The sequence below is a fragment of the Phodopus roborovskii genome, unplaced genomic scaffold, assembly GCF_943737965.1.
Source record: "Phodopus roborovskii unplaced genomic scaffold, PHOROB, whole genome shotgun sequence".
In the NCBI taxonomy this organism is placed as follows: Eukaryota; Metazoa; Chordata; class Mammalia; order Rodentia; family Cricetidae; genus Phodopus; species Phodopus roborovskii.
Genome location: NW_026125052.1, coordinates 32,102,492 through 32,129,472, shown reverse-complemented (window position 1 = coordinate 32,129,472; position 26,981 = coordinate 32,102,492). Strand labels below are relative to the sequence as shown.

Sequence of the window (26,981 nt, the reverse complement as noted above, 5' to 3'; positions counted from 1 at the left end):
GTATGAGCCCAGTGTCCCTCACCATCTCTTGGGGGGTCTTATATCAGTAGAGGGCAGATCCCAGAATGGGCAGGGATGGAGGGGGGGACATGAACGCAGATTCTGATGTCAAGGAGTAGCCTGTGAATTCCCACAGGCTTCTCCAGAAATTCCAAACCCAAATGCCAACCCCATGAGGAGAGATGTTGTTGAGCCCTCTGGTACCCACAGCAGGGACGGGGTGGGGGTGTGGGGGTGTGGGGAGCACTTAGGGCACTTGTTGAGAATAAGTAGATGTGTTCCCGTCAGAGATGTGACCTGCCCTGACCTAGCAAGATAGTTCCTGTTGCTTAGCACGTATCTAAGGCTGAGCAAAAAAAAAAAAAAAAAAAAAAAAAAAAAAAAAAAATCGCATTCTTGGTTATCGATATAGGAAAACACAGGGATAAGATTCTCGTTCCTGTGAGTGATGTGAAGCTTCCCACCCAGCACATGGACCCACTCTGTCCCCGTCCCTCTGTCTCCCATATCCTTTGCAGTACAGATGCCAGGGACAGCAGCCAGCAGAAGCAGAAGGACCACTTAACCCCTGCCAGGCTGCTGTGAGAACAACAGAAAGCTGTGAGAGTCTTGTAAAGGATCGGCCTGGGCTACATATCAAGTTCCAGGCCAGCCACAGATACATAGTGAGGCACTGTCGCAATAAGTTCAGTAAACAAATGTGTGTGTGTGTGCGTGTGTGTGTGCGCGTGTGTGCGCGTGTGTGCATGTGTGTGTGTGCGTGTGTGTGCATGTGTGTGTGTGCGTGTGTGTTCCAGAGCTTGCACATTTGTGTAAGCATGGGTGTGGAGGTCAGAGGGAACCCTTGATCTTGGTCCACAGTCTCACTATTCTGGAACCCATCAGGTGGGCCAGGCTGGCTGGCCAGCAAGTCCTATCTCTCTGCCTGACCCTGCCTCCCCAGCACCTGGACTATAAACCCTTCGCCACATTTTGTTTTTTAAACATAGATTCTGGGCAGGAACTTGGGTCCTGGTGCTTGCAAAGAAGCACTTACCAATTAGGTCTCCCGTCTTCTTTCTGGTTTTTCTTCTGAGACAGAGCCTTTCTCGGTAACCCTGACTGGCTTTCCACTAATAGCAATCCCTCTGTCTCAGCCTCCCAATTGCTGGGACTACATATGTGCACCATTGTGCCTGCTGTATTTTGGGAATTTTGTATAAGCAACCCTACACCTGAAGCTTCTCACACGATTAACTGGTGACGCAGATGGAAATGCTAGGGTACCCATAGTCACTCCTAGTGTTGTAAGTATAACCTCTCTCCTTCCAGACTCTGAGCCCACACATCTCCTAAGACATCTAAAAGGGGCTTGTTCATTTTCCTTGGGGTGAAAGCTGGGAGAGAAGACACGTTGTACTAAATACAGCAAAGGGAACCTGTGGCTTCCCACAATGCCTGAGAACCAGAGGGCACAGAGGCACGGGGAATTCCAAGAGACTGGAATAGAGATGGGATGTATCTACAAGGTGTCACCACAACATGCACAAAACTCAACCCAACAGGCAAAGGGGACTCATGGGGCCAACACGCCCTAGTGTAATAGAAGAAATAAAATGTGTCACTGAGCTGGACAGCTTGCTGGGCTCCTAAAGCCTGATGTCATCAACTTCATTTCTGCTTTGAAACTGTAAGAAAGACAGGGAGTTTGGCAAGACAGGGAATGCTTTGCAGATTTCCTAGTCTCCCTCCCTCCATCCCTACCATGCACCCCAACCAACCAGAGCCCAAATGTTTCTCACATAGCCAAAGCCTTCCCTCCAGGGCTAAGGCAAGGGTCGTGGTGAACCATGCTGACAACCTAACAAGCCCAAGCCAGCGGCAATGCCATGGCAACAGTGCCTGGGTCAGGTGTTATCAGCCCCCAGTAGATGGGACAGATGTCAAGACCAAACACTCCTGGTCTTCCTGTCGAGTTCCCAAAGGCTCTGTAAGCTGCTTACTTCCATGCTGAATTCCCTAGGGCTGCACCTGGGCCAAGCCATCGAAGGCTTCTTCCATACGCCCAAGTGGTTGTCTCTTAGACCAGGGCAGCTCTTGGCAGAAGGGCATAGGAGTCACTGGAGAGTCTGCTGCAGCCCAGCATGGAGGGCTCACTCTGTGTCCTGACATGTTGTACTGCTATGATCATTTGTTAATTTGTGTGTGTGTGTGTGTGTGTGTGTGTGTGTGTGTCCAGATGGGCAGAGGCTGGAGGAGGATGCCTCTACCTCATTGCCTTTGAAACCTCAGTCCCCATGCCTGTCCAGCAGTGCCCCCCCCCCATTGAGTCATCTCCTCAGCCTGTTTGGTAATTTTTTCCTCCTCCCAGGCCACGCCACTGCTGCTGTTTTCTGATGGCTGCCTCGGCTGCAGTAGGGCGACCCTGGGCTCCCGATAAGCACAGTGTGTCATTAGTAGCTCCATGGCGTCTCCCACTGGGGCCCTAACATCCTGCCAACCCTGCTATTTCTGGGCCAGTCTGCCCAGCTATCCCACAAGCAAAGGCTGGTTTTGCAGACTTTTGAATTCCATTCCAAAGGGTAGTGCGACAGCCGGGCTCCAGTTGGTGGTGTCCCATTGCCAAGAGGGGGGTGGGGGGAACCACTCGGAGATCCACAGAAATTGCTGAGGTGGGAAAGGAAGCCTGGCATCCAGGCCCACTCCTGGACACTGGCCCGAGCTCGTGGCTCCTGCCTGGTGCCGCCTACGTTCCGGAGGCAGGTGGAGCTCGGGATTGGCAGCTGCATGGGCAGGCCAGATGCATGGCTGGTACAGGACCTCACAGCTGGAAGGAAACAATCATAAGGGCTGTCCCTCTCCAAGGTCAGCACACTCCTACTGCGGCCATTCACATTCTTCTCGACCTTTATTCAGCCATTTAACCGCTCTGTGCCTCAGTTTCTCCATCTCTGCCGACTTCCTCTGTTTTGGAAATACATGTTTTCAATTAACGCAGAGGCAAAGGGTGAACCTGATGCAATATCTTACCGGAAAAATAAAGTGAGAGCGCCCCCTGGTGGACGGCGCAGTCCTAAGCACTTGACTAAGAGGGGCAGTGAGAGACTAAGGGATGAGGGGGTGAAGGGTGATGGGTCACAGGGACCGGAAGCAGGGTGATGGGTCACAGGGACCGGAAGCAGGGTGATGGGTCACAGGGACCGGAAGCAGGGTGATGGGTCACAGGGACCGGAAGCAGGGTGATGGGTCACAGGGACCGGAAGCAGGGTGATGGGTCACAGGGACCGGAAGCAGGGTGATGGGTCACAGGGACCGGAAGCATTCTGGAACCGGGTGTGTAGGGAGCAGAGAAAGCCCCGAGTCTATGCGCCTTGTTGACACGGACCCTGCTACAGAGACTAGTTAACTCCGACCCCGTGACCCTGCTACAGAGACTAGTTAACTCCCGCCCGGTGACCCTGCTACAGAGACTAGTTAACTCCCGCCCCGTGACCCTGCTACAGAGACTAGTTAACTCTCACCCTGTGACCCTGCTACAGAGACTAGTTAACTCTCACCCCGTGACCCTGCTACAGAGACTAGTTAACTCCAGCCCCGTGACCCTGCTACAGAGACTAGTTAACTCTGACCCCGTGACCCTGCTACAGAGACTAGTTAACTCTCACCCCGTGACCCTGCTACAGAGACTAGTTAACTCCCGCCCCGTGACCCTGCTACAGAGACTAGTTAACTCCCGCCCCGTGACCCTGCTACAGAGACTAGTTAACTCCCGCCCCGTGACCCTGCTACAGAGACTAGTTAACTCCTGCCCCGTGACCCTGCTACAGAGACTAGTTAACTCCCGCCCCGTGACCCTGCTACAGAGACTAGTTAACTCCTGCCCCGTGACCCTGCTACAGAGACTAGTTAACTCCAGCCCCGTGACCCTGCTACAGAGACTAGTTAACTCCTGCCCCGTGACCCTGCTACAGAGACTAGTTAACTCTGACCCCGTGACCCTGCTACAGAGACTAGTTAACTCCAGCCCCGTGACCCTGCTACAGAGACTAGTTAACTCCCGCCCCGTGACCCTGCTACAGAGACTAGTTAACTCCTGCCCCGTGACCCTGCTACAGAGACTAGTTAACTCCCGCCCCGTGACCCTGCTACAGAGACTAGTTAACTCTGACCCCGTGACCCTGCTATAGAGACTAGTTAACTCCCGCCCCGTGACCCTGCTACAGAGACTAGTTAACTCCAGCCCCGTGACCCTGCTACAGAGACTAGTTAACTCCAGCCCCGTGACCCTGCTACAGAGACTAGTTAACTCCCGCCCGGTGACCCTGCTACAGAGACTAGTTAACTCCGACCCCGTGACCCTGCTACAGAGACTAGTTAACTCCGACCCCGTGACCCTGTTACAGAGACTAGTTAACTCCAGCCCCGTGACCCTGCTACAGAGACTAGTTAACTCTCACCCTGTGACCCTGCTACAGAGACTAGTTAACTCTCGCCCTGTGACCCTGCTACAGAGACTAGTTAACTCCCGCCCCGTGACCCTGCTACAGAGACTAGTTAACTCTGACCCCGTGACCCTGCTACAGAGACTAGTTAACTCTGACCCCGTGACCCTGCTACAGAGACTAGTTAACTCCCGCCCCGTGACCCTGCTACAGAGACTAGTTAACTCTCACCCTGTGACCCTGCTACAGAGACTAGTTAACTCCCGCCCCGTGACCCTGCTACAGAGACTAGTTAACTCCGACCCCGTGACCCTGCTACAGAGACTAGTTAACTCTGACCCCGTGACCCTGCTACAGAGACTAGTTAACTCCAGCCCCGTGACCCTGCTACAGAGACTAGTTAACTCCGGCCCCGTGACCCTGCTACAGAGACTAGTTAACTCCAGCCCCGTGACCCTGCTACAGAGACTAGTTAACTCCGACCCCGTGACCCTGCTACAGAGACTAGTTAACTCCCGCCCCGTGACCCTGCTACAGAGACTAGTTAACTCCGACCCCGTGACCCTGCTACAGAGACTAGTTAACTCCTGCCCCGTGACCCTGCTACAGAGACTAGTTAACTCTCACCCTGTGACCCTGCTACAGAGACTAGTTAACTCCCGCCCCGTGACCCTGCTACAGAGACTAGTTAACTCTGACCCCGTGACCCTGCTACAGAGACTAGTTAACTCCTGCCCCGTGACCCTGCTACAGAGACTAGTTAACTCTGACCCCGTGACCCTGCTACAGAGACTAGTTAACTCCAGCCCCGTGACCCTGCTACAGAGACTAGTTAACTCCCGCCCCGTGACCCTGCTACAGAGACTAGTTAACTCCCGCCCCGTGACCCTGCTACAGAGACTAGTTAACTCCCGCCCCGTGACCCTGCTACAGAGACTAGTTAACTCCAGCCCCGTGACCCTGCTACAGAGACTAGTTAACTCCAGCCCCCGACCCTGCTACAGAGACTAGTTAACTCCAGCCCCGTGACCCTGCTACAGAGACTAGTTAACTCCAGCCCTGTGACTCTGCTACAGAGACTAGTTAACTCCCGCCCCGTGACCCTGCTACAGAGACTAGTTAACTCCAGCCCCGTGACCCTGCTATAGAGACTAGTTAACTCCAGCCCCGTGACCCTGCTACAGAGACTAGTTAACTCCTGCCCCGTGACCCTGCTACAGAGACTAGTTAACTCCAGCCCCGTGACCCTGCTACAGAGACTAGACAGGGTGAGAGTTAACTAGTCTCTGTAGCAGGGTCACGGGGCTGGAGTTAACTAGTCTCTGTAACAGGGTCACGGGGTCGAGAGTTAACTAGTCTCTGTAGCAGGGTCACGGGGTCGGAGTTAACTAGTCTCTGTAGCAGGGTCACCGGGCGGGAGTTAACTAGTCTCTGTAGCAGGGTCACGGGGCTGGAGTTAACTAGTCTCTGTAGCAGGGTCACGGGGCTGGAGTTAACTAGTCTCTGTAGCAGGGTCACGGGGCGGGAGTTAACTAGTCTCTATAGCAGGGTCACGGGGTCAGAGTTAACTAGTCTCTGTAACTCTCACCCTGTGACCCTGCTACAGAGACTAGTTAACTCCTGCCCCGTGACCCTGCTACAGAGACTAGTTAACTCTGACCCCGTGACCCTGCTATAGAGACTAGTTAACTCTGACCCTGTGACCCTGCTACAGAGACTAGTTAACTCCGACCCTGTGACCCTGCTACGGAGACTAGTTAACTCCCACCCCGTGACCCTGCTATAGAGACTAGTTAACTCCAGCCCCCGACCCTGCTACAGAGACTAGTTAACTCTCACCCTGTCTTGTAGGTGATTGACGCCCGAGCCTGGAGTAGTTGGTTCCATCAGCCCAGCTGGCGTCAGCTCTTCTGCGTGTGTCTGCCTTTGCTTCCCTTCCGAGAGGTGATGTGGAGTGTTTGAACTGAGTGCAGTGCGGAGGGGAGAGGGCCCTGGAGCGCGGCCTCTGCCACCCTCAGCCCTCGGGCTCCTCCCCAGCCTCCAGCCACGAAACCCGGGAGCAGAACCGGAGCTGCAGCTGTGTGTGTGTGGGGGGGGGGGACGCTGCTCATCAGAGTGCTCCGGCCTGCAGAGTGCGGTGCTCACTCAGCTCTGGCGGGACAGCCATCCCCACAGTCTGCAGAGCTCAGGGAGCACCGCCGAAGAGCGGGGGAGAGATGCAAGGGCTGGAGCCGGGAGGACCGCCGGGAGGGTGAGGGGAGGGAGGACCGTCGTGAGGGGAGGGAGGACCGCTGTGAGGGGAGGGGAGAGAGGACCGCTGTGAGGGGAGGGAGGACCACCGTGAGGGTGAGGGGAGGGAGGACCGCTGTGAAGGGAAGGGAGGACCGCCGTGAGGGTGAGGGGAGGGAGGACCGCCATGAGGGGAGGGAGGACCGCCGTGAAGGGCAGGGAGGACCGCCGTGAGGGTGAGGGGAGGGAGGACTGCCGTGAGGGGAGGGAGGACCGCCGTGAAGGGCAGGGAGGACCGCCGTGAGGGTGAGGGGAGGGAGGACTGCCGTGGGGGGAGAGGACCGCTGTGAGGGGAGGGAGGACCGCTGTGAGGGTGAGGGGAGGGAGGACCGCCGTGAGGGGAGGGAGGACCGCCGTGGGGGGAGAGGACCGCCGTGAGGGGAGGGAGGACCGCCGTGAGGGGAGGCAGGACCGCCATGAGGGTGAGGGGAGGGAGGACCGCCGTGAGGGTGAGGGGAGGGAGGACCGCCGTGAGGGTGAGGGGAGGGAGGACCGCCGTGAGGGTGAGGGGAGGGAGGACCGCCGTGAGGGGAGAGGACCGCTGTGAAATGCTATCTTTTGGCTACCACACAGCTGTCGCACTTAGGACTCCCCACAGGATCAAGCCATCGAGATCAGCGCCCCCAGCAGGCAGCAGTAAGTATGGGAGGGAGCCAGAAGTGGGTATGATCAAGAACATTGTATACGTGCATGAAACTGTCAAGCAATACATAAAGCACACTTTTAAAAAAAGTTTTTCTGTAGGCCTGGAGACATAGCTCAGGAGTCAAGAGCGATTGCTAATCTTGCAGGGGACTCCAACAACCTCGTGGAGACTCACAACCATCTGTAACTATAGTTCCATGGGATCCTGCTCCTTCTTCAGGCCCCATGAGCTCCAGACATGCATACGGTGCACATGTGTACAGGTAAAACAACCATACACAAAACAGACTGATAAAGTCAGGGTAGTCCTCAGATATAGAGCTGGCTTGGGGACAGCCTTGGGTACATGTTTCAAACAACAGAGCCTTTCCTGGGCTCCCTAGGTTTTAGGGTCTTCATCTCTGAAGGTTCTTGTGTCTTAAACCAAGATTCAGTGACTTTGCCATGTTATTATCTTGTGAGGGAATGTAGGCTAGTCCTGTGCAGGGTGAGGAAAGTCAGCTTGTCTTTTCTGGTCCTTGGGAGGTTGTGATGAAGTCTCCCACGGGGCAAAGAAGGGTGAAAATCAAGCCACACCTGTGTTTCTGACCCTGGGGTGGGTCATTACATGGGCCAGCTCCTCTGGGGGGGGTATGTTCTAACTCCTGCATGAAGACATTCTTTGAGCCAGTAGTTTTTCCTCTAGGAATTTAACCTAGATACATTTTATTTTATTTTGGATTTTTGAGACAGGGTTTCTCTGTAGTTTTGGAGACTGTCCTGGAACCCTCTTTGAAGACGAGGCTGGCCTCAAACTCAATAAAGATCCACCTGTCTCTGCCTCCAGAGTGCTGGGATTAAATGTGTGCACCAGCACCACCGGGCTATAGATATATTTTATAGTTGTGTTCTAATAACATGAGGCTATCCCCTTAAGTATTGTTGAAATATGAGATTATAGATATGCCAAAAGAATATTTTAGGGTGTAATAACTTCCTTATACTCTTGGGTATAAGACTATACATCATAAAAATCTCGATAGTCTCCTGATTCTACAGGTTCAAAGCAATTCTATTCAACATCCCTGAAGGTCGGTTGCTGGTGGGTAGTAGAAGGGTTGTGTGAGACAACGTGTGAAGATTTACAAAGAGATGATAAAGAACTGTTGAAGCAGATTAAAAAAAAAAAAAAGTCCACAGAGCAACCTAAGAGCCTCTGAACAGAGCTGTGTGTCTATGGAAACATCACGCTGATAAAATTAGTATTGCACAACAGCAATGGGGAAGAATGGGTTCCTTCCTAAAGAGATGTCGCTGTAGTCCAAAAGAACTGTGCATGGTCTAAAAGATACGACAGAGCTGAGCGGATAAATCATCTGGCAAAGTGCTCGCCTCACAAGCACAGACACATGAATTCAACCCCCAGAACCCATGTTACAAAAAAAAAAAAAAAAAAAAAAAAAACAGGCGTGGCGATGCATGCTTGCAACCCCAGAGCAAGGGAAGCAGAATCACGTGGATCCCAGAACTCCTTGGCCAGCTAGGCTAACCTACTTGGCCAGTTCATAGGTCATGCAGAGGAATGATGCCTGAGGGACAACAGCCAAGGTTGTCTTCTGGCCTCTAGGGGAATGCACACGCGTGTGCGTGCGCGTGTGTGTGTGTGTGCGCGTGCGTGTGTGTGTGTGTGTGTGTGCGCGCGCGCACACGTGTGTGTATGTAAGGCACCAGCTATGGTGGAACCCACCTGTAATCTCACTCAGGGGGCTGAAGAAGAAGGATCATTGCAGGTTTACAGCCAGCCTAGGCTGGACAATAAGACCCTGTCTCTATAAAAACACATCAGATATTAATGTGTTTATATATTATGTGTGCATGTGTGGGCGCGCGCGCACATACACACACACACACACACACACACACACACACACACGCTTGTGTTCACGACTCTGTAATCAGGCAAGGAGAGGACATTTGGTGCCACCAAATTGGCAAAATTAAACTGCCTGCCGAACACTGGGATGACCATACTTCTACCTCAAAGTTTTTTTTTCATTTTATAAAAGTTAAACCTGGCAGAACTAGGCAATGCATTGTTGAGAGTCACAGAGCCGAGGGCTAAGACTGCAAAGGAATTGATGAGCACATGGCCCCTGTCCACCTTTGAGGGTGTAAGGAGGGGGGCATCGAATGGGAAGGAATACCCAGGGTGCTTTAAAAACAGAGAGTAACCTGTTATTCCCTAAGTGGACACGTGTAACAAAAGATGGATAGTTCAGAAATAAAACAGGAACAAGACAGTCAGTCGGGCACTGGTGGCACACGCCTTTATTCCCAGCACTCGGGAGGCAGAGGCAGGCGGATCTCTGTGAGTTCAAAGCCAGCCTGGTCTACAGGGCGAGTTCCAGGACAGGCTCCAAAGCAATAGAGAGAAACCCTGTCTCGGAAAAACCAATTTCGTGTATGTTCTGCCGTTAGTGTGTGTCCCATAGGACATCCTTCAGAAGGATCACAAGAGGAAGGGTGGTTTCTCACCGTGGGCGGTTTGCATATTTTGAATTCGTCCCCCTTGCGCACCGGTTACTTCTTTCCCAGAAGGTTGGGAGACCGGGAGACGGGGCTGAAGTGCAGGGGACAGGGCTGACGCTCGCTGGCTGATGAGGGCCTTTCTCAGGAGTCCTGCTATGCTACCGCTAGGACTGAACGGGTATCGGGGTGCCCGTTCACACAGCACAGCACAGCACTCAGGGCTAGGCAGGGGCCCGGGAGAGGAAGCGGTGTCCACCGCTGGACAAGTAGGGGCTGTTGACCCGGGGAGGCCCAGGCAAAGAACCCCGGAGCCCGGGCTGCGGGATGACAGCCACCGCCAGCGGCAGATTGCCGTCCCAACCTCGGGCCCAAGCCCGAGCGCAAAACTACGACTCCCAGCGGCCCCGCATCCAGCGCGCAGGCGCAGAGTAGGGAGAGTGGGGAGACGGGCGAGGGACGCAGAGCAAAGGCTGCCGGGAAGACGTGGCTCTCGGCCGGGCGGAAGACGCGGGTGCAGAGCGGAGGCTGCCGGGAGCGCGCGCGGGGCGGAAGTGGCCGCGCGCCCCGTCCGGCCCCACGCAGGTAGGCGGCCGCCCGCGGGCTCCGGAGCCAGGCTCTCAGCGGGTGAGTGACGGCGAGCCTGCGGCCGGGTGCCCTCCCTCGCCGAGGCTTGGGGCCCGTGGCCGCCCGCGCCGGTCCAGCCTGGCCCGCAGCTCGCTCGCTCGCTCGCTCCGCCTGTGGCTGGTGCCGGACAGACAGACATCTTCCCCCTCCCGCTAGCGCGCGAGCCCTGCCCTCTCCGATGAGTGTGTAATGAATGCTGGAGCCCTCGAGGAGTAGAGGGCGAGGAGACGTCTTCCTCCTCGGATGCTCCGCGCCCCTGGCGACAGTCCGTCCCCTCCCCGCCCGCCCGCCCGCCCGGGCAGGGCCTCTGCAGTGTGGCACTCCCATCACAACTGTAGCGGACCCCCCACCCACCCCACCCCACCCCACCCCACCCCGTCGCCACCCGGAAGTGCCCACCTTCTTGCTCCCATCCTGGCTGCTGTCTAAGGTCAAGATCCGACCTGGCCCTGGGCCACCCTCCGTTTGGGCTCCCAACTGTCCGCCCTCCCCGCCCCTTCTGCACACACCCCCTCCCGGCTCCTCGTCTGCGCATACAAACCCGTTCTTGGCTGGCGAAGACTGGCAACCCCTGGTCCGCCCCTGGTGCTTAGCGACTTACCTTCCTCCACCTGCCAGTCCTTCTTCCCCCAGCACCCATGACGTTCACCCACCTCCAGCAAACCCCGGCACCCTCCCTGGTCAGTCAGGAGCCCCTCGGTTTCCAGCGTGGTGTCCCATCCCCATCTCAGGACTGAATGCTTGATGAGGCATAGACTGGGCACCCACCCGAATGGTGTCAGTGGCCAGAATGCATAAGCTCCCAAGACTTAACGAGGGGCCATGCGCTGTAGGAGCTGCCTTGGTGGCTCCTCCCTGCCCCTCTGTGAGCTGGACTGACCCTTCTTTCAGCTGCTCCCCAGAACTCAGCATAGCAATCCTGCTGGGCCCTCCCTAGTGACCTCCGTCTTCCGTGTGTCCCCAAGGCCTGGTGGGGGGCACATTGGAGGAGCCAGCCTAGTCCTTTCTGGATAAGGGGTTTGTGTCACATAGAGTCAGCTAAGTGTCCTTCCCTTTCCACAGCCTACAGCGGCTCTACGGAGGCATTGGCTTAAGCTGTTGGTACTTGAGACCATTTGTCACCAACCTGTCCAACAGCGAACTCCATCTACTGTGCCTGTGGAGCGGAGCAGAGGGGACAGGAAGAAGGGTCTAGAGAGTGGTGGAGGCAGGTGCCCCGTCCTCACCCGACCACCTGAATGTGGCATGTGTGCCCGTGAAGCTCCCACAGACACGTGTGACCCTGTTATCTCAGAACATCCTTTGCGGCAGTGTGGCTGTCTTCAGGGTGGCAGCACAGGTAAGTGGTCCAGGGCGGTAGCGTGTGCTCTTGGAGGGCAGTGCAGCTGTCACCCACACCCCTTCCTCTCTGCAGAGTGGCGTAAGGACATCTGTCTGTGGGAAACCAGTGAGTGTTGAGAATTCCTGGAAAGCTTGTCTTAAATGCCAGCATCGGAGGAATTGAAATCCTATATACTGAACTTAAATAATGTTTCCCCCCCCCCTTTTTATCAACCCAAGATAGATTGCCTAGGAAAAAATAAAACCCCTTCCGTGGATACTTATTATCAATAAGTCTGTGTGGAGAGGCATTAGGGTTCCTGTTGGTGGACATTTCTCTTGAATGCCCCCGTTTCTCTTCAGTGGGTGCAGCCATTAAGTGCTTCACCTGTGTCCAGTGTGGGTGGGGCCACAAGAAATAAGCTAGAAGCTCAAGGGCGCTCCAGTGGATTGAGAGTGAGCAGTTGAGCCGTTGGAATGGTTCCATGGTTCTGTCCCAGGAGCTGGCACTGAGGGAGGGAGGGAGGCTCCAGGACAGTGTAGGTTTGCCCAGGGTGCAGCTGTGCGTTCTGGAATCGAGTGCTGGTCCTGGAATCCAGCATTTGGGGTGTCTGCTGGGTTCCTTCCAGGATACTGGGGATGCGGATTAAGCAGATGCTGCGGTATTGTATAGGCCAATCCAAACTTCTGCAGGGCTGGGAAGTGATGGCCTGTGATGGCTCCTCTGCCATGTATACAGTATTTAGTTACAGCCCCAGTAACTAGCACACCCCTCTGTAGCACAAGATCTGCTGGGCCTTAAGAATTAAAAACCCAGAGTCAGATGCCGGGGTAAACGCTGGAAGGTCAGAGAAGCAAAGGAGCCACACGAGAGACCTCTTGCCTCTACTGAATGCTCAGACCCAAGGGGCGAACCTGTCCCTCCCAACCCTGAGACTGAATGCTGTCTCTACGAAACCTCAGACTCCATGAAGTCCCCTCTTTCCTCATAGCCCTCTCTCCACTCAGCTGTATCGCTCCTGACTCCCTAGTGCTGGAACTACCGCCTGGCTCTGTTTCTATCTGAGGCTGGATCAGTCTCGTGTAGCCCAGGGTGGCCGTGAACTCACAGAGATCCGCCTGCCTGTGTCTCCTGAGTGCTGGGATCAAGGGTGTGTGCCACCACTGCCTGGCTTCTATGGCTGACTAGTGGCCATCTCCTCACTCAAAACAGGCTGAAAAAATAAACCACCCCAGTAGTACAGGAACTGACTCAGGAGAGAATTGTCACTGCCTTTGTGTGCATGACGCTGTGGGGGTGGAGTGGCCTTTGAGAAGGATCTGAGTGGCCTCTGTAGTCCTCAAACACACACATCCTTTCCTCTCATTTCCCTGGACTGTACACCTGCTCTGAATCGGGGAGGGAATTCTTAGGTACGTTGCTGAGCTTGGCAGAACACAAAACGAGGCGCCGGCCTCCGTGGCCCAGTGTCTAAGCTGTGGCTGTACACAGGAGTGTGTTTCCTAGGGACCTGCCACCAGAAGCTTTTGGGAAGCCCTGTGTGTCTGCCTCCCCCTCCCCAACAGTCTGTGCTTGTCAGGGGCTCTGCTGTACCGCTGGTAAGGAAGTGACTTCAGATTGAATAGACAAATGAGGTCTGTCCCCTCTCTGATGTGGGAGGAGTCGGGGAGAGGGGCAAGAGACTGGCCCTTAGAATGCCACCCTTCCTTGATCCTGGAGGGGAGGAGTCGGCCTTGGCAGCCGCCTTAAGCCTGTTTGAGCGGCCACCTGTTATGCAGGCAGGCCACTTGTGGAGGAAGCAGAAGGGAGGCAGGCCACCTTGGCTGAGGTTCCGCATGCAGGGTGCTGTACGGACCTAAGGGTGCCCATGGAGGTAGGTGCCCTCTGCCCATGCTCTTCCCAACATGTGCATGGCCCTGTCATCTCCTGGGTGCACAGAGAAAAACCCTGGCTCTGTGGCTTGTGGCTTATCCCTCATCCGTCATCTAGAAATACACTTTGGAGTGATGGGCAGATGTGTTGTGTAATGAGGGAGTGAGGTGCGGCCCTGGCGCTTTATGTCTGAGGGTAGTCAGCTCTTCAGTGCCCAGTACATAAGATGGGCAGGGAGGAAAGGGGACCTTTGGATGCTAGGCCCTTGTGATGCTAGGCCTTTCTAGACATGTTGCACGGGAGTAGGGTTGGCTCAAGAAGAGTGGTACCCCTGAGTCTGGGGGAGAGCCTGCCGACTGGCCGCGTAGCTGGCCCGGAAGGGACTGACGTTATAGCCCAAGTCAGAGTACGTCAGGCTGCAGGCAAGCGAGACTAAGTTCCCATCACAGCCATGACGGCCTCCTAGTGATCTCGGGGTGCCGGGGCGGGGCTGGGAGGAGGCAAGCCCAAACCTGTCTTTTCCTGGGACTGCTGTCCACTTGGCCCTTGCATCCATTGGCTCCTGTCGTGCGATCCTGTCAGCATCTACAGCCCCAAGACACAAGTCAGTCTTGGGCACCAAGCAGCCAGGGTCTACGGGAGCCTCTGCCTCTGTGGTCACGTGGCCCTCTCTGCACATTCCTCCTGCCTTTTATACAAGAAATGCATGCGAAAGCTCAGCACTCAGGAGGCTAAGGCGGAAGGATTGTCTTGAGTTCAAGGCCAGACCCTGTCTCAAAAAAGAAACAAGCAACATGCTCACTGAGCCGCTAATGGCTCCTTCGATGTCTGCTGGCATGGAAGGCTCCTGGGTAGGGGGCAGTGATAGTAGCAGCCTCCCATGGGAGGATGACTTGCTGGGCGAGAACACATGGCCAGAGAGCACACAGCACAGTGAATGCATATGACCGCTCTGGCACTTTCGGGGTTCTAGACGGCCCTGTGCAGTCAGAGGAGATGTGGGTCCCAGGTGGAGGGAGCATGTGGGGTGTGGTCTGGGCACGTGGATGCTAGATTTGCAGAGCTTCTCTTGTCTGAAGCTAGGGTTCATGGGAGGCTGGGCTGAAGACCAAGGGAGCTTCTTTCTGCAGGCTGTGACAGGTGTGACAGGTAAAGGGAACTTGTAAGGAAGAAGAGCTAACAGGAAGGACCCTCTCTCTCCCTCTGCACCAGGCTTCAATGTCAGCAGGCCCAGGAAGGGCGCTGAGACCCACAAAAGGGAAGCCCTTGTCTCAAGTGTCTGCACCCTGAAGGTCTGGAGCATTAGGTCCAAAGGCCGGTGAGACAGGACCAGACTCAAGGTGGTGGGGATGGTAACAAGCTGAACTGGACTGGTTCCTGCCTGGGTGTGTGGGGAGCCAGGAGAGCACAGCTGCTCCTGGGGTGCTCCTGGGGCCTGGGCAGCCCATAGCAAGCATAGAGCGTTCTGCCAAGAAGCCTGCTTGATACTGTGAAGACGCAGCACAGACGTCCCCCTGACTCTAGGAGGGACAGTGTCTGCAGAGGCTTAGGCAGCTCGGGAATGCGGACCTGAGCCCAGGGCATTGAGTGTGATGCAGTCGAGATGTTGGGACGGGGTGCGGAGACCTGCTCCTACACGGACATGCAGATCCTCTGTTCATGTAACAAGCTCGCTCAGTGCTCAGTGTCCTGAGAGGACAGTCCCAGGCACACATGTCCACCAGTCAGTGGACAGGATATCTGCAAACCAAGGGAGGGGCCCCTCTCCTTAATAGAGGTGTGGACATGTGGGCTGCATCTTATCTGGGCTGCCACAGGGGCTTCTTGGAGCAGGTGGGCTGGTGACATGAAGCTGTGGCAGTATGAAGCTGTGGTGGTGGAAACTGAAGGTGTGGTGTGAAGCTGTGGCGGTGTGAAGCTGTGGCGGTGTGGTGCACAGGAAAGCAGAGTTTGTTGAGCAGGGACAAGTTTGAGGGAGACTAAGGATGGTGACGTTTCTTAATGTGTGGTACTCTCATAGTGATTGTGTCTGCTGGGCCTCTGCTGATGCTGGGCAGCTGAGTGACTTTGTTCATCCGGGCTTTGATCTGGAGCTGTGCACTTTCAGAATGACTAAAGGGGGCCTCGCCGTGCTGTTGATCTTTCCACCCTTGAGAAGATTTGTGTCGTTTTCTCTTGGCTGCTAGCTCTGCACTGGGTGCCAGAGATGGAGCAGGAAGCCCTGACCCTGTAAAGCTCCCCACAGAAGGAGAGCAGATGTGGGGAGTCTCCCAGGACCCCTGAGGGCGCCAGCGACGCAGCTGTGCAGAGCAGGGCAGGTGTCCTGGGCAAGGAACGGTGAGGTTTGCCCTGGAGATGGGGGCCCTCATGGTTAGTGGTTAGGACAAGAGGGTGCCAGGGAGGACCAAGGAGCCATCAAAGATTGTGTAGCAAGTAGTGCTGGCAGCTGGGTGGCGAAGGGCTCTCGGGAGAAGAGAGGCTGCAGAGGAGCAGGGGACAGTGTTGGTATGACGCGTGAGCGGCGGCCGTGTGGATGGCTCCTGAATCAGGGAAGGCGAAGGAAAGCATCGAGGCCACTTCTTGGCACTGCGACAATTTGAAGCATAACATTCACACCAAAACTGCACCTTTTCTTTGGGTTTTATGGGAATGTTGACTTGGTGGGACTTGGGTTGACATCAGCCATTCCTTGGGAGGACTGGGTTAATTGGCTTGAGGCTGGGGAACTCAGACTTATATTTTGAAATCGTGTCTAAAGTGCAAGTGGGAATTGGAACGTGGCAGTGTTTGACACTTGGCAGAGCCCGGCACCGTGTCCAGGATACGGATGTAACTCTGATATCCTGGGTCTCACCCCTGAAGCCATGGTGTGAGGCAGAGCCTGCGTGAAGACCCGAGGAGGTACCACTAGCGTGGGTGGGGAACATTCTGGAGTGTCCAGTTCTGTAGCCGTTGCTAAAAGATAGCTCTTGCAAGGTGGCCGTGGCACACAGCCACCAAAGGGCCCAAGCCTTTTCCTGCCCTGGGTGCGAGCTGCAGGCCTGTACCCACTGTTTCCTGAGACCTGACCCTGGCACTACAGCCTGAGCAGGCGTGCCCAGGGTCCAGTGGTCTGTGAGTCCCCGGCATGGGGAGAGAGCACCCCACAGCCCTGGCCATGCGAACCTGTGACTGAGTACACTCACAGACACCCTCAAACATCAGATGGAGGGGCCTGGGGCGGAGAGCATTGAGAGCCGAGCCTTCTGGGCTGGGGACGGGCACCTCTCCCACCACAGCCGGCGCTCTCTTGGAGGCTTTGTGGCACTGAGCTGTTGTGGTCTGCTAGGAGCAGGCAGGGCAGGCATTTGTGAGGAAGTAGAATTCCCAGCTTCCTCCAGTGACCTGGGCCTGTAGCTGTGTCATAGGATCGAGCCCAGCTTGGGCCTGGGCCAAAAACCACGCCCCGGGCCATCAGGGGAGTCCCTGTCCCTGCTTGTGTTAATAGAAAAGTGTCAAGAGACAGCACCAAAAACAGCAGCCCCACATCTTCTGTATTGAAAGATTACAGGACCTGCCCAGTCTGCTGGGAGGGAGGCACTGCTGGGCCGCTGGGCTGGGCAGCAGCCGGGGTTGAAGACTTCAAGTTCAGATCCTGCCTCTGTTGGAGCGGCTGCAGGCATTGCAAGTGCTAGCACTCACCCGCGCTTCCCCTCCGCTGCCTTGCTTTGCAAACACCTGCCATCCTGCCCTGGGGTGAGGGCTCTGCCTGGACACTACTACCGTGGAGTACCGTCTCTGGTGCATGGGGCTGACTTAAGCCTGTTGACTCAGGACTGGAGAGGTCATGCCCCCCAGAGCTCACTGGCTGCTCTCCTCTCCCTGATTTAGGTCCTGCCCGGCGTGCAGTCTGATGCCCATCCAGCCCTTTGACCACCGGGAATGGAATGAGCCTATGCACTCCCTCCGGATCAGTATAGGGGGCCTTCCTGTGCTGGCATCCATGACCAAGGCCACGGACCCTCGCTTCCGCCCCCGCTGGAGGGTGATCCTGACATCCTTTGCGGGTGCTACCCTCCTCTGGCTGCTGTACTCCCATCATCAGGCCCCGGTACCGGGCAGGTCCTCTACCCACAGTGCATACAGCCGCAGGGTCAGCCTGGAGCATGTCTCTCACTACAATGACACCTATCCCCTGTCACCCCCCCAGAGGACTCCAGGTGGGATTCGGTACCGAATCGCAGTCATCGCCGACTTGGACACAGGGTCTAGGGCCCAGGAGGAAAACACCTGGTTTAGTTACCTTAAGAAAGGGTTCCTGACACTGTCGGACAGTGGGGACAAGGTGGCAGTGGAGTGGGATAAAGACCATGGGGTCCTGGAGACCCACCTGGCAGAAAAGGGGCGGGGCATGGAGCTCTCCGACCTCATCGTCTTCAATGGGAAGCTGTACTCCGTGGATGACCGCACGGGGATCATCTACCAGATCGAAGGCACCAAAGCCGTGCCCTGGGTGATCCTCTCCGATGGCGATGGAACGGTGGAGAAGGGTAAGTGGAGCCCTCTGCGGGCTGAGTTTTCGCCCGCTGCCATGTCACTTCTCATGCGGTGACAAAACCCTGCCAACTCCATCATGGTGGGCAGGTCATAGCGACAGACAGGTGTGAGGCGGCCGGTCACATGGCACCCACGGTCAGGAAGCAGGGACATGAGCACCAGTGCCCAGCTCGCTTTCTCCTCACCCAGGGCGGGGCCCCAGCCCATGGGACGGTGCCGCCTCCATTAGGGACACTTTTCTGCCTTGGTTAGCCCAATCTAGAAACTCCTTGCCCACATGCCTACAAGTTTGTTTCCATGGTGATGGTGAATCCCATCAAGTTCACACTCAAGATCAACCACAGAAAGCAATCCAAGTGTCTGTCGAAGGCCCTGCACACCAGGAAGGGGACACTTCACTTAGCTCCGACTGACACCCCCCCTCCACCCTTAGCAGAGCCCCACCCACAGGCCTCACAAGAGGCTGTTTGAGCTGGTTGCTGGGAGCCTTCTGCTGAGTGGGAAGCCCTTTTCAGAACGAGCCAAGGCTGTGTTGTCCCTGGCCTCCCTATTCCTCCAAGGACCCTGGTCCTTGTCATGTCTTCAGAGCTGCCCTAGGATCACACCACACTGCCCCCACCACGTGGCTCACCCGCAAAGCTGGGTGTTCCCTGGCTCTAATCTCAGTTTATTGGGGCCACAGATCAACCGCTGCTGCCCAGCCCTGCTCAGAACCCAGTACAAGGGTCTCTGTGGTGAGCAGCAATGGCCCCTGGGAATAGACTGGAGTTAGCCCCATGTGCAGCAGCGAGGAGCTGCTGCTTCCACAGGGTTGGGGGCAGAGCTGCCTCGCCTCAGCAGGCTCCCTCAGATGGAAAGATGGAAGGAAGGCTGTGTCCCTTGTCTCTCCACACAGCATGCTAGGCCCTGCCTGGGTGATAAGATCTCTCGTGTTTGCCCAAGGCCAGGGCTCTGGGAGAGGCTGTCTCCACCCAGGTATCAGTGATGCTGCCCACCCATTTCCTGCCCATAACTTCCAAGGTTGTAACTGGTGTTGTGTGGAGTAGCTCATCCCGAGGGGGAGGGTGCAGAGTAATAGGCTGCTTAGGGCTGGGCTGTGACTGTTTATCCAGAAGGGTCCCAAGTCTGGCAAATGAGGCAGCTCAGAAAACTCATGAGGCTGCTGGGGCTGCAGGGACCAAGCCATTCTCTCCAGAGTCACTCTGGGGGTGTCAGAGGCCTCCACCCTCCCACAGTGGGGAGGCGGTGCAGCCCTGGCTTCCCAGGGGCTGAGGAGCTTGCAGGAGTGTTGGAGAGATGGCGTATTTGGGAATGTCAATTAGGAAAGTGCTGGGACAGGGCAGGCAGCTTGACAAGAGGCTTGTGGGAAGTCAGACGATCACTGTCCAGTCCTAAAGACACTGCCACCCTGCTTTCTTCCCTGGCAGCTGAGAGGCAGGCAATGGTGGCCCTGTGATGAGCTATCAGCTGTGACCCTTGGTGCCAGGTAACTGGCACCCACAGAACATTTGGAAGCTCAGGTTGCACGGCTCCTGAGGTGCTAGCATCGCACAGGGAGCGGGAAGGGGTTACTGGCCCTTGGCAGCTAGAGGGCGCTAGAGGCTGGGTGGACCTAGCATAGGTCAGCTGGGAAGGGTCCTTGGGAGAGAAGGAGGGAGGGAGGGAGGGCGGGGTGGGTGGGTGGGTAAGAAAGAAGAGGGTGTGGACTCTGGGACCCAGCATGGGGCTCTGCCAGGCTCCCTTCTGGGCCCCTCATCGCAGCCTCCAGTGGAACTCAAGAGGGTGGACACCACTCTGCATGCAGATGACAGCAGCACAGGCAAGAGCCAGGCTGGGCGTGGGCTGTGGGGCCCAGGGTCTAAGGCTTGCCCTTCTCGTTGCCCTAGGCTTCAAAGCTGAGTGGCTTGCCGTGAAGGATGAGCACCTGTATGTGGGTGGCCTGGGCAAGGAGTGGACCACCACCACAGGGGAGGTGATGAACGAGAACCCCGAGTGGGTGAAGGTGGTAGGCCACAGGGGCAACGTGGACCACGAGAACTGGGTGTCCAGCTACAATGCTCTGAGGGCTGCCGCTGGGATCCAGCCTCCAGGTAAGAGGCTTCTCTGCCGGCTCCTAAATACAAAGGTTCCACAGCGTGTCAGGTTTGTTGATCCTCATTTGCTGTATCCAAAGGCCACTCGTCATGTAGGTGGACTCTGCGACAAATAAGCCATTTGTCTCTGTCCCTCGCTAGCCTCAGCAGATGGCCTCTGCCCACTGCGCACTAAAGTCCCTCATCCACAAAAAGCGATCTTAGTTTGGGGCCCTAATGGCTGGGGTCACAGCCCTCACAAGCAGAGGAGGAGATGGGTAGGGCCTGAGCTGCCTTCCCCTGGGCTCTGTCTGAAGAGCGGGACCTTTATATGAAGAGCAGAGGCTGATCAGGTGTGGGGCAAAGTGCAGCGGAAGCTGCGGCCCAGAGCACAGAGAACGCACTTCCTCAGCTTCCTGCTCTGCCTGCTGGGTTTCTTTCTTTTTGACTCTGCTGTCTGTGAGTGCCCTGAAATTAGCCCCAAGGGGACCAAATGGGAAATAGCTGGCGAAGCCTGCAGGCCCCTGCAGGGTATGAATGGGGGCGGGGGGGGGGCTGTAACGTGTGGTGACGGGCCTGTGCTGTGGCCCCAGGCTACCTCATTCACGAATCGGCCTGCTGGAGTGACACCCTGCAACGCTGGTTCTTCCTGCCCCGCCGCGCCAGCCATGAACGCTATAGCGAGAAGGCGGACGAGCACAAGGGCAGCAACCTCCTGCTCAGCGCAGCCCAGGACTTCCGGGACATCTCCGTGAGCCGCGTGGGGACGCTGGTCCCCACTCACGGCTTCTCTTCTTTCAAGTTCATCCCTAACACTGATGACCAGATCATCGTGGCTCTCAAGTCTGAAGAGGACAGTGGCAGGGTGGCCACCTACATCATGGCCTTCACCTTAGATGGCCGCTTCCTGCTTCCAGAGACTAAGATTGGCAGTGTCAAGTATGAAGGAATAGAATTCATCTAGACGAGTAAGTTCCCATGTCCAGCAAGGCGAGGGCAGAAGGCCTGAGCTACACCAGGACTCGATTTCATAAAAACCGGAAGAGCGCGCTTTGACTTGTCTACTGTTTTCTTTTTTTAACTGAGTTGTGTGCCTGGGTAGAGATTTCCGGAATCGGGAGCTGAGTCCCAGGCCAGGTGACACAGCTTCTGGTGACACAGCTTCTGAAGCGGGGAGCTAGGGGTGGGGGGCTCCTGTACCCGAGCAGCACTCCTCTGCCCACCCATGCCTCGCTCTACACTGCCACCTTGTGGTAGGGATTGGTCACTGCTGCAGGTACCGTTTGAGCCCAGGCCTTCAAAGTCTGACCACGCCTCTCCTTTCCCCATCTCTTTCCTGGCCTCTCTGGCCAGTGCACACACAAGTATGACAACCAGGTGTGTTGAGCCCTAAGCATAAGGCACCCTCATCCTTCCATGTGACTGTGGGTGGCGTGTCACACTCTGGAGACCCTTGGAAAGTGTTTACGTGGCTGGGCGAGGGCCCCACCCCTGGGACACACCTGCCCACCCTGCTGAAGCCACTGTAGCACCAGACTGCTGCTTCCCATGGCCCTCGGAGGACCCTGGGCTGTGCCAGCTTTTGAATTATTAACTGATTTTATTAAGGTAATTTCCTTTCTTATTCAACAGTCACCAAACCTTATCTATCACACAATAAAGGTGGAGTATCCACAGCTACTCCCTGCAGCGACAGAATCATCCTCACAGCCACGATGGTGACATTAGCTTTTACAGAAAGGGTCTCTGGATCCTTGGCCTCTGCCTTCACAAGCTGTCTGTGTGTCCTTCCTCCTAGCCGTGGCTGAGGGATCCGTGGCTCTGGCTCTGACTAGAGGCCCTCCCGGCCCTCCCCTGCAGTCTTGCTGGCTCCCAGAGGGCATGTAGCATCTCTCTCCGGGTCCTCACTGACCCTGCAACGCTCTTAGGCTAGGACACGGTGCTGCTGCGGGCAGAGGGTCCTGATAGCCCTCACAGACCCCTTCCACCGGGGAGCCTGATGGTGACATCTGTGTACTTGCTGTGTTTGCTGAGAGCGAGACGCCCTGAAGTCAGTGTGGACGTGAAGTAAGGCAGCACAGCCTTCACACCTCCCTTCCCTTTCCTCCCTCCATTAGTTTCTTAAACAATAGTGTCAGGGGAGTGTGCTTCTCTTGTCTGTGTTGACTGTTGCCAAGGGCTCTGCCTGGAAAGGCCCTGAGGTGGGCACCTCACGTCTCCAGGCTTGGATTTTACGGGAAGCGCAGCGTCCAGCTCCTCAGGCTCTGTCCCACGCCATCTCCCCACACTACCTATTCCCGGAGTCAGAGCAGCCTGAAGGGCTAGAGCCTGGACCACAGCAGTCACAAGCCAGACCTGGTGGCTAAACGTCCGCAGTGGATAGCAGCGAAAGGTTGACTCAGTGTGGCCACATCAGGCAGAGGGACAAGTAAAACTCCAGTGTGGACCAACAAAGTGGCTCAGTGTAGACACAAAGCCGACAGATCGAGTGATCCCAGAACCCACCCGACAGACCGGGTGATCCCAGAACCCACCCGACAGACCGGGTGATCCCAGAACCCACCCGACAGACCGGGTGATCCCAGAACCCACCCGACAGACCGAGTGATCCCAGAACCCACCCGACAGACCGGTGATCCCAGAACCCACCCGACAGACCGGTGATCCCAGAACCCACCCGACAGACCGAGTGATCCCAGAACCCACCCGACAGACCGGTGATCAGAACCCAGGGGGGAAGGAGGACACTCATTGTCAAAGCTGCTCTATGATCTTCATATGCCTCCCTGTGGGACATGTGCCACCTCACTCACACACGCTCACACTTATACACATACATACACACTCATGCATGCACTCACATACACACTAATACTCATACACACACATACACATACACACTAATACACATATATACATACACATACTCATACACTCACACACATACACACATATACTCATAAACACACATACATACACACTCATACAAATGCACACTCACACTAATACACACATACACTCACTCATACACACATACACATACATGCACACTCACATATACACATACACACTAATATACATACTTATACACACACTCATACACATACACTCATACACTCACACTCATACACAAGAGAGATACAATGACTCCCTTGCACATCTTTGTGTTCCTGATACACAGTTTAGGTTTAAGTAGAGGGCAAGAGTTATGCCTCGCTAAACAGGCCTGGTCAAGGTAGGGTCCTGCCCGTCACTGGCCCCTCACTATCTGGCCCTGGCTCCTGAACTGTCCAGCTGTGGTCTGTCAGGGCTGCAGAGACCAGCATGTGCATTAATGATACCCACATGCCAGTCATTTGAGTGAGGGTACCTGCAAAGTTTGCTGGCAAACGACACTGGAGTGTGTGGAAAGCATGGCCCTCCCAGGATGCACAGAAGTCCCCAGGCTGAAGCCGAGGGCACTCCAAAGCACAAGGAAGGGAACTTCCCAGTGTATTGCCCTTTTCACGAGAGACTCCCTAAACAGGCTGTTTGGTCACACCTCACCCTGTTACCCTAAGTAAGCATTCAGGGCTGAAAACAGAGAACCTGGGTTATTCTGTGGCCAGAGAACATAGAAGTGGGCCCTGGCCCCTGAGGCTGGGTGTGGGAGGCCCCGTGCCTTCCTTCTCTTGTGCCGGGGTCAGTGATTCACAGCTGTCTTGGCATTGAGGCTCTGTCATGTACTGTGCACGGCGTTGGGAGGGGACTTGGGGTCTGCTAGAGGTCACCGTGGCCTTATCCTGAAGAGACCTTCGTGACCTCCAGGCCCCTGGTGTTAAAGATAAGCACCGCCTGGGAGGACCAGGACAGCCAGACTGTGATACCCTGCTCTGGTCAACTGAAGCCTAAGCAGGGTAGTGACCTTTGCAGGGGGAGGGACCTTTGTCCCCTCAGCTGCTTCTTCCCATTTACTCTGTGTCTCCAGAAGCATCGAGGAGTGGCTGGAGGGAGTTGCAAGTTCCTGGTGTCTGGCCTTTTGGAAGTCCCCCTGTGTTGCAATGTCTGGATCCATTAAACGCCAATCTGTTGGCTTTGGAGTGGCCGCAGAGCAACTGGACCTGCTACGGACCACACACCCTGTGACGGTCCTGTCTCTGTGACCCAGCATCCTTCCCTCCGTGGGAAGCACAGGGCTGACCGGGGCTGGAGGCACCAGGCAGGCCAGCACCCCATCCCCCCTTTCCCAGTCTCATCCGAGGTGACAGAAGCCACAAGCCAGCTAGCTCCCAGTTCATCAAGCAGACATGTCTGCCTATAGCTCTCCACATGGTTTTCCCAGGACTGCAGGGCCCCACAGCCCCTAGAACCAGCCACTGAGTTCTGGCCTCTAGGTTCTGGGGCGCAAAGCTTTGGGGTAAATTCAAAGAGGCTGTACATCAGAATTTCCTGGGGCTTTTAAAACGCCAGCTCTCCCACATGCTTGTGTGGACATTGGTGTCTGTCACAGGTAATCCTGGTCAGCCCAGGTTGAGATGCACCGGGTAGAGAACTCCCCAAGTAGGAACTAAGGTGTGGGCTTTTTGTTTGTTTTGTGGAAGAAGGGGAATGGGTGTGAGCCAGGTGGAAACTCCGGTGTTTTATACCCAACCCCACTGAGCCCTCTGCAAGAGTAACAAGCAACAAGTGTTCTCAACCACTGTGTCATCTCTCCAATGCCCTTTGACTTTTATTTAACGTTTTACATTTACTTACTATCTGTGACCATGTGCGTACACACGTGTGCCATGCTACACATGCTGAGATCAGAAGACAACTGCAGGAGTGATTTTTCTCCTACACTGAGTTGCAGGGATCAAACTCATATCATCAGGGTTGGCGGCAACTCATCATGCAAACCACGCTAGCTTCTAACACACAAGATCCACATGCTCCTGCCTCCCAATTAAAGCTGTATGCCACGGTGCTTGATTAGCCCTAACTTTTTTTCCCCTTTAAACTAAGTATTGTAGGAACCTTTTAAGATTTAATTTTTTTGCTGTTCTTGTTTTTGTTTTCCGAGACAGGGTTTCTCTGTATTCCTTTGGAGCCTGTCCTAGAACTAGATCTGTAGACCAGGCTGGCCTCGAAGTCGCAGAGATTCACCTGCCTCTGCCTCCTGAGTGCTGAGATTAAAGGCATGTGCCACCAACACCCAGCTAAGATTTAATTTTTTAAAGTGTGTGTGTGTGTGTGTGTGTGTGTGTGTGTATGCATGCACACACTTAAGTGTGGATGCCTGCGGAGGCCAGAAGTGTCAGATCCCCCTAGAGTTGAGTTACAGGCTGTTCTGAGTCAACCAACATGGGTGCTGGGAGTTGAACTCAGGTCTCCTGTAAGGGCAGGCCACACTCTTATCCACTAAAACACCCCCAGCTCCCAACCCGGCTTTCTAATTTTGGTCTTTTTGTCTCTCAACCATGCCTACTCAGTGGCCCACATACCTACACTCCCAACACAGTAAGTGTAAGTGTTTCGACTGCGGAACAGATGGGATGGGCAGGGATGGATTCTGGCAATCAGGAGCCAAAGAATACTGAGTGTTACAGCTCTGATGGAAATGTATTCCGACAATCAGGAGCCAAGGAATACCACAGTCACAGTAAGCTTAGCTGCTCAGGGAAAGGCTTCCCCAGTGTAACAGCTCTGCTCTGGCAGGGGAGGGCTTCCGGGAGAAGTTCTTACAGTTCAGCTCAGATCCCTGGGGGAAGGTTTCCCCCAGCAAAGTGTTAACAGCCCTGCTCCACTCTGCTCTGGCTTGATGAAAGTTGTTATTTCTCTCCTCTGCTCCATTGAGGTGGGGGGGGGGGGAGGAAGGTCTCACCCAAACCTCATTCAAGAGATTTATTGGGAGGGAAGAATCCAGGAGAGTGGCTTAACTCTGCCAGGGTGGCAGAGGACCGCCAGACAGCCAAAAGCTGAACAGGCACAGGGTTTAGGGCTTCTTAGGGGCAGAGTTTTTCCAGGGAGATTTCCAGGGTGGGGATTGATCTCGTGCTCAGGGATTGGTTGGTTTTCTGCTCAGGTTCAGGGTCAGATTTGGCTCTGGTTTCAGGACCAAAGTGAGTTTCTTTCACGGGTCCTTTTTGGCCCTTTTGGCTCTAATTGTAGGGCCAGAGTGTATTTCTTTCACTGGCTCTGATTCCAGGGACAAAGTGTGTTTCTCTGGCACTGGTTTCAGGGTTGGGGTGCATTTCTTTGGTTCTGGTTGCAGGGTGGACGTGAGTTTCTTTGACTCTGCTCAGCAGGGTGGACGTGAGTTTCTTTGGCTCTGCTGGGGATGTTTCTTTGGCTGGCCCTTTTTCCCTTCAGTAGGTTAGTGCATGAGCGCAGCCAGCTTCCCCAGGTCCAGGCAAAGGTTGTGCAGCCCACATCCACACTCATAGACACAGTGTGTTCCCCTGAGCCTCTGCTCTCAGATCCTCCTGCATTGCCTTCCCACCCTCCCCCCCAGCCCCCAGGGCGCCTGCCTGGCCAGCCTGGACACGAATTTGGTGAAACATATCTGTAGCCTAGGTGCCTGAACATTGCTGTTTTATCTGCTCAGCCATAGGGCACTTGGATGCCTGCCACACCCCCAACAGAGCAGCTAGTAAGCACATAGCTGCTAGCCTTCCTTGTCTGCAGCCAACCCCAGGAGCGGCCTCTGTCATGTGTTTTCTGGAAACCGAAACC

At 55.4% G+C, this 26,981-nt stretch overlaps 1 protein-coding gene across 2 annotated transcripts; it reads left to right on the top strand.

Annotated features, from left to right (window-relative positions):
* The first annotated feature begins 10,405 nt into the window (after window positions 1-10,405).
* Window positions 10,406-21,342, top strand: Cant1 (calcium activated nucleotidase 1). 2 transcript variants are annotated; one of them, XM_051181519.1, is made up of 5 exons: window positions 10,406-10,445; window positions 11,550-11,826; window positions 17,551-18,209; window positions 20,103-20,306; window positions 20,882-21,342. In XM_051181519.1, the coding sequence occupies exons 3-5, from the start codon at window positions 17,573-17,575 to the stop codon at window positions 21,250-21,252; spliced, it is 1,212 nt and encodes a 403-aa protein (XP_051037476.1). In that variant the 5' UTR covers window positions 10,406-10,445; window positions 11,550-11,826; window positions 17,551-17,572; the 3' UTR covers window positions 21,253-21,342. The 2 variants fall into 2 exon arrangements, with proteins under 2 accessions (XP_051037476.1, XP_051037469.1); XM_051181512.1 differs by having other exon boundaries at window positions 10,412-10,487.
* The last annotated feature ends 5,639 nt before the right edge of the window (window positions 21,343-26,981 follow it).

Coding starts and splice junctions, on each gene's coding strand:
- Cant1 (XM_051181519.1), top strand. CDS start 17,573: ATGCCCATCCAGCCCTTTGACCACCGGGAATGGAATGAGCCTATGCAC. Junction 18,210..20,102: donor CGATGGAACGGTGGAGAAGG/GTAAGTGGAGCC, acceptor TCGTTGCCCTAG/GCTTCAAAGCTGAGTGGCTT. Junction 20,307..20,881: donor CGCTGGGATCCAGCCTCCAG/GTAAGAGGCTTC, acceptor CTGTGGCCCCAG/GCTACCTCATTCACGAATCG.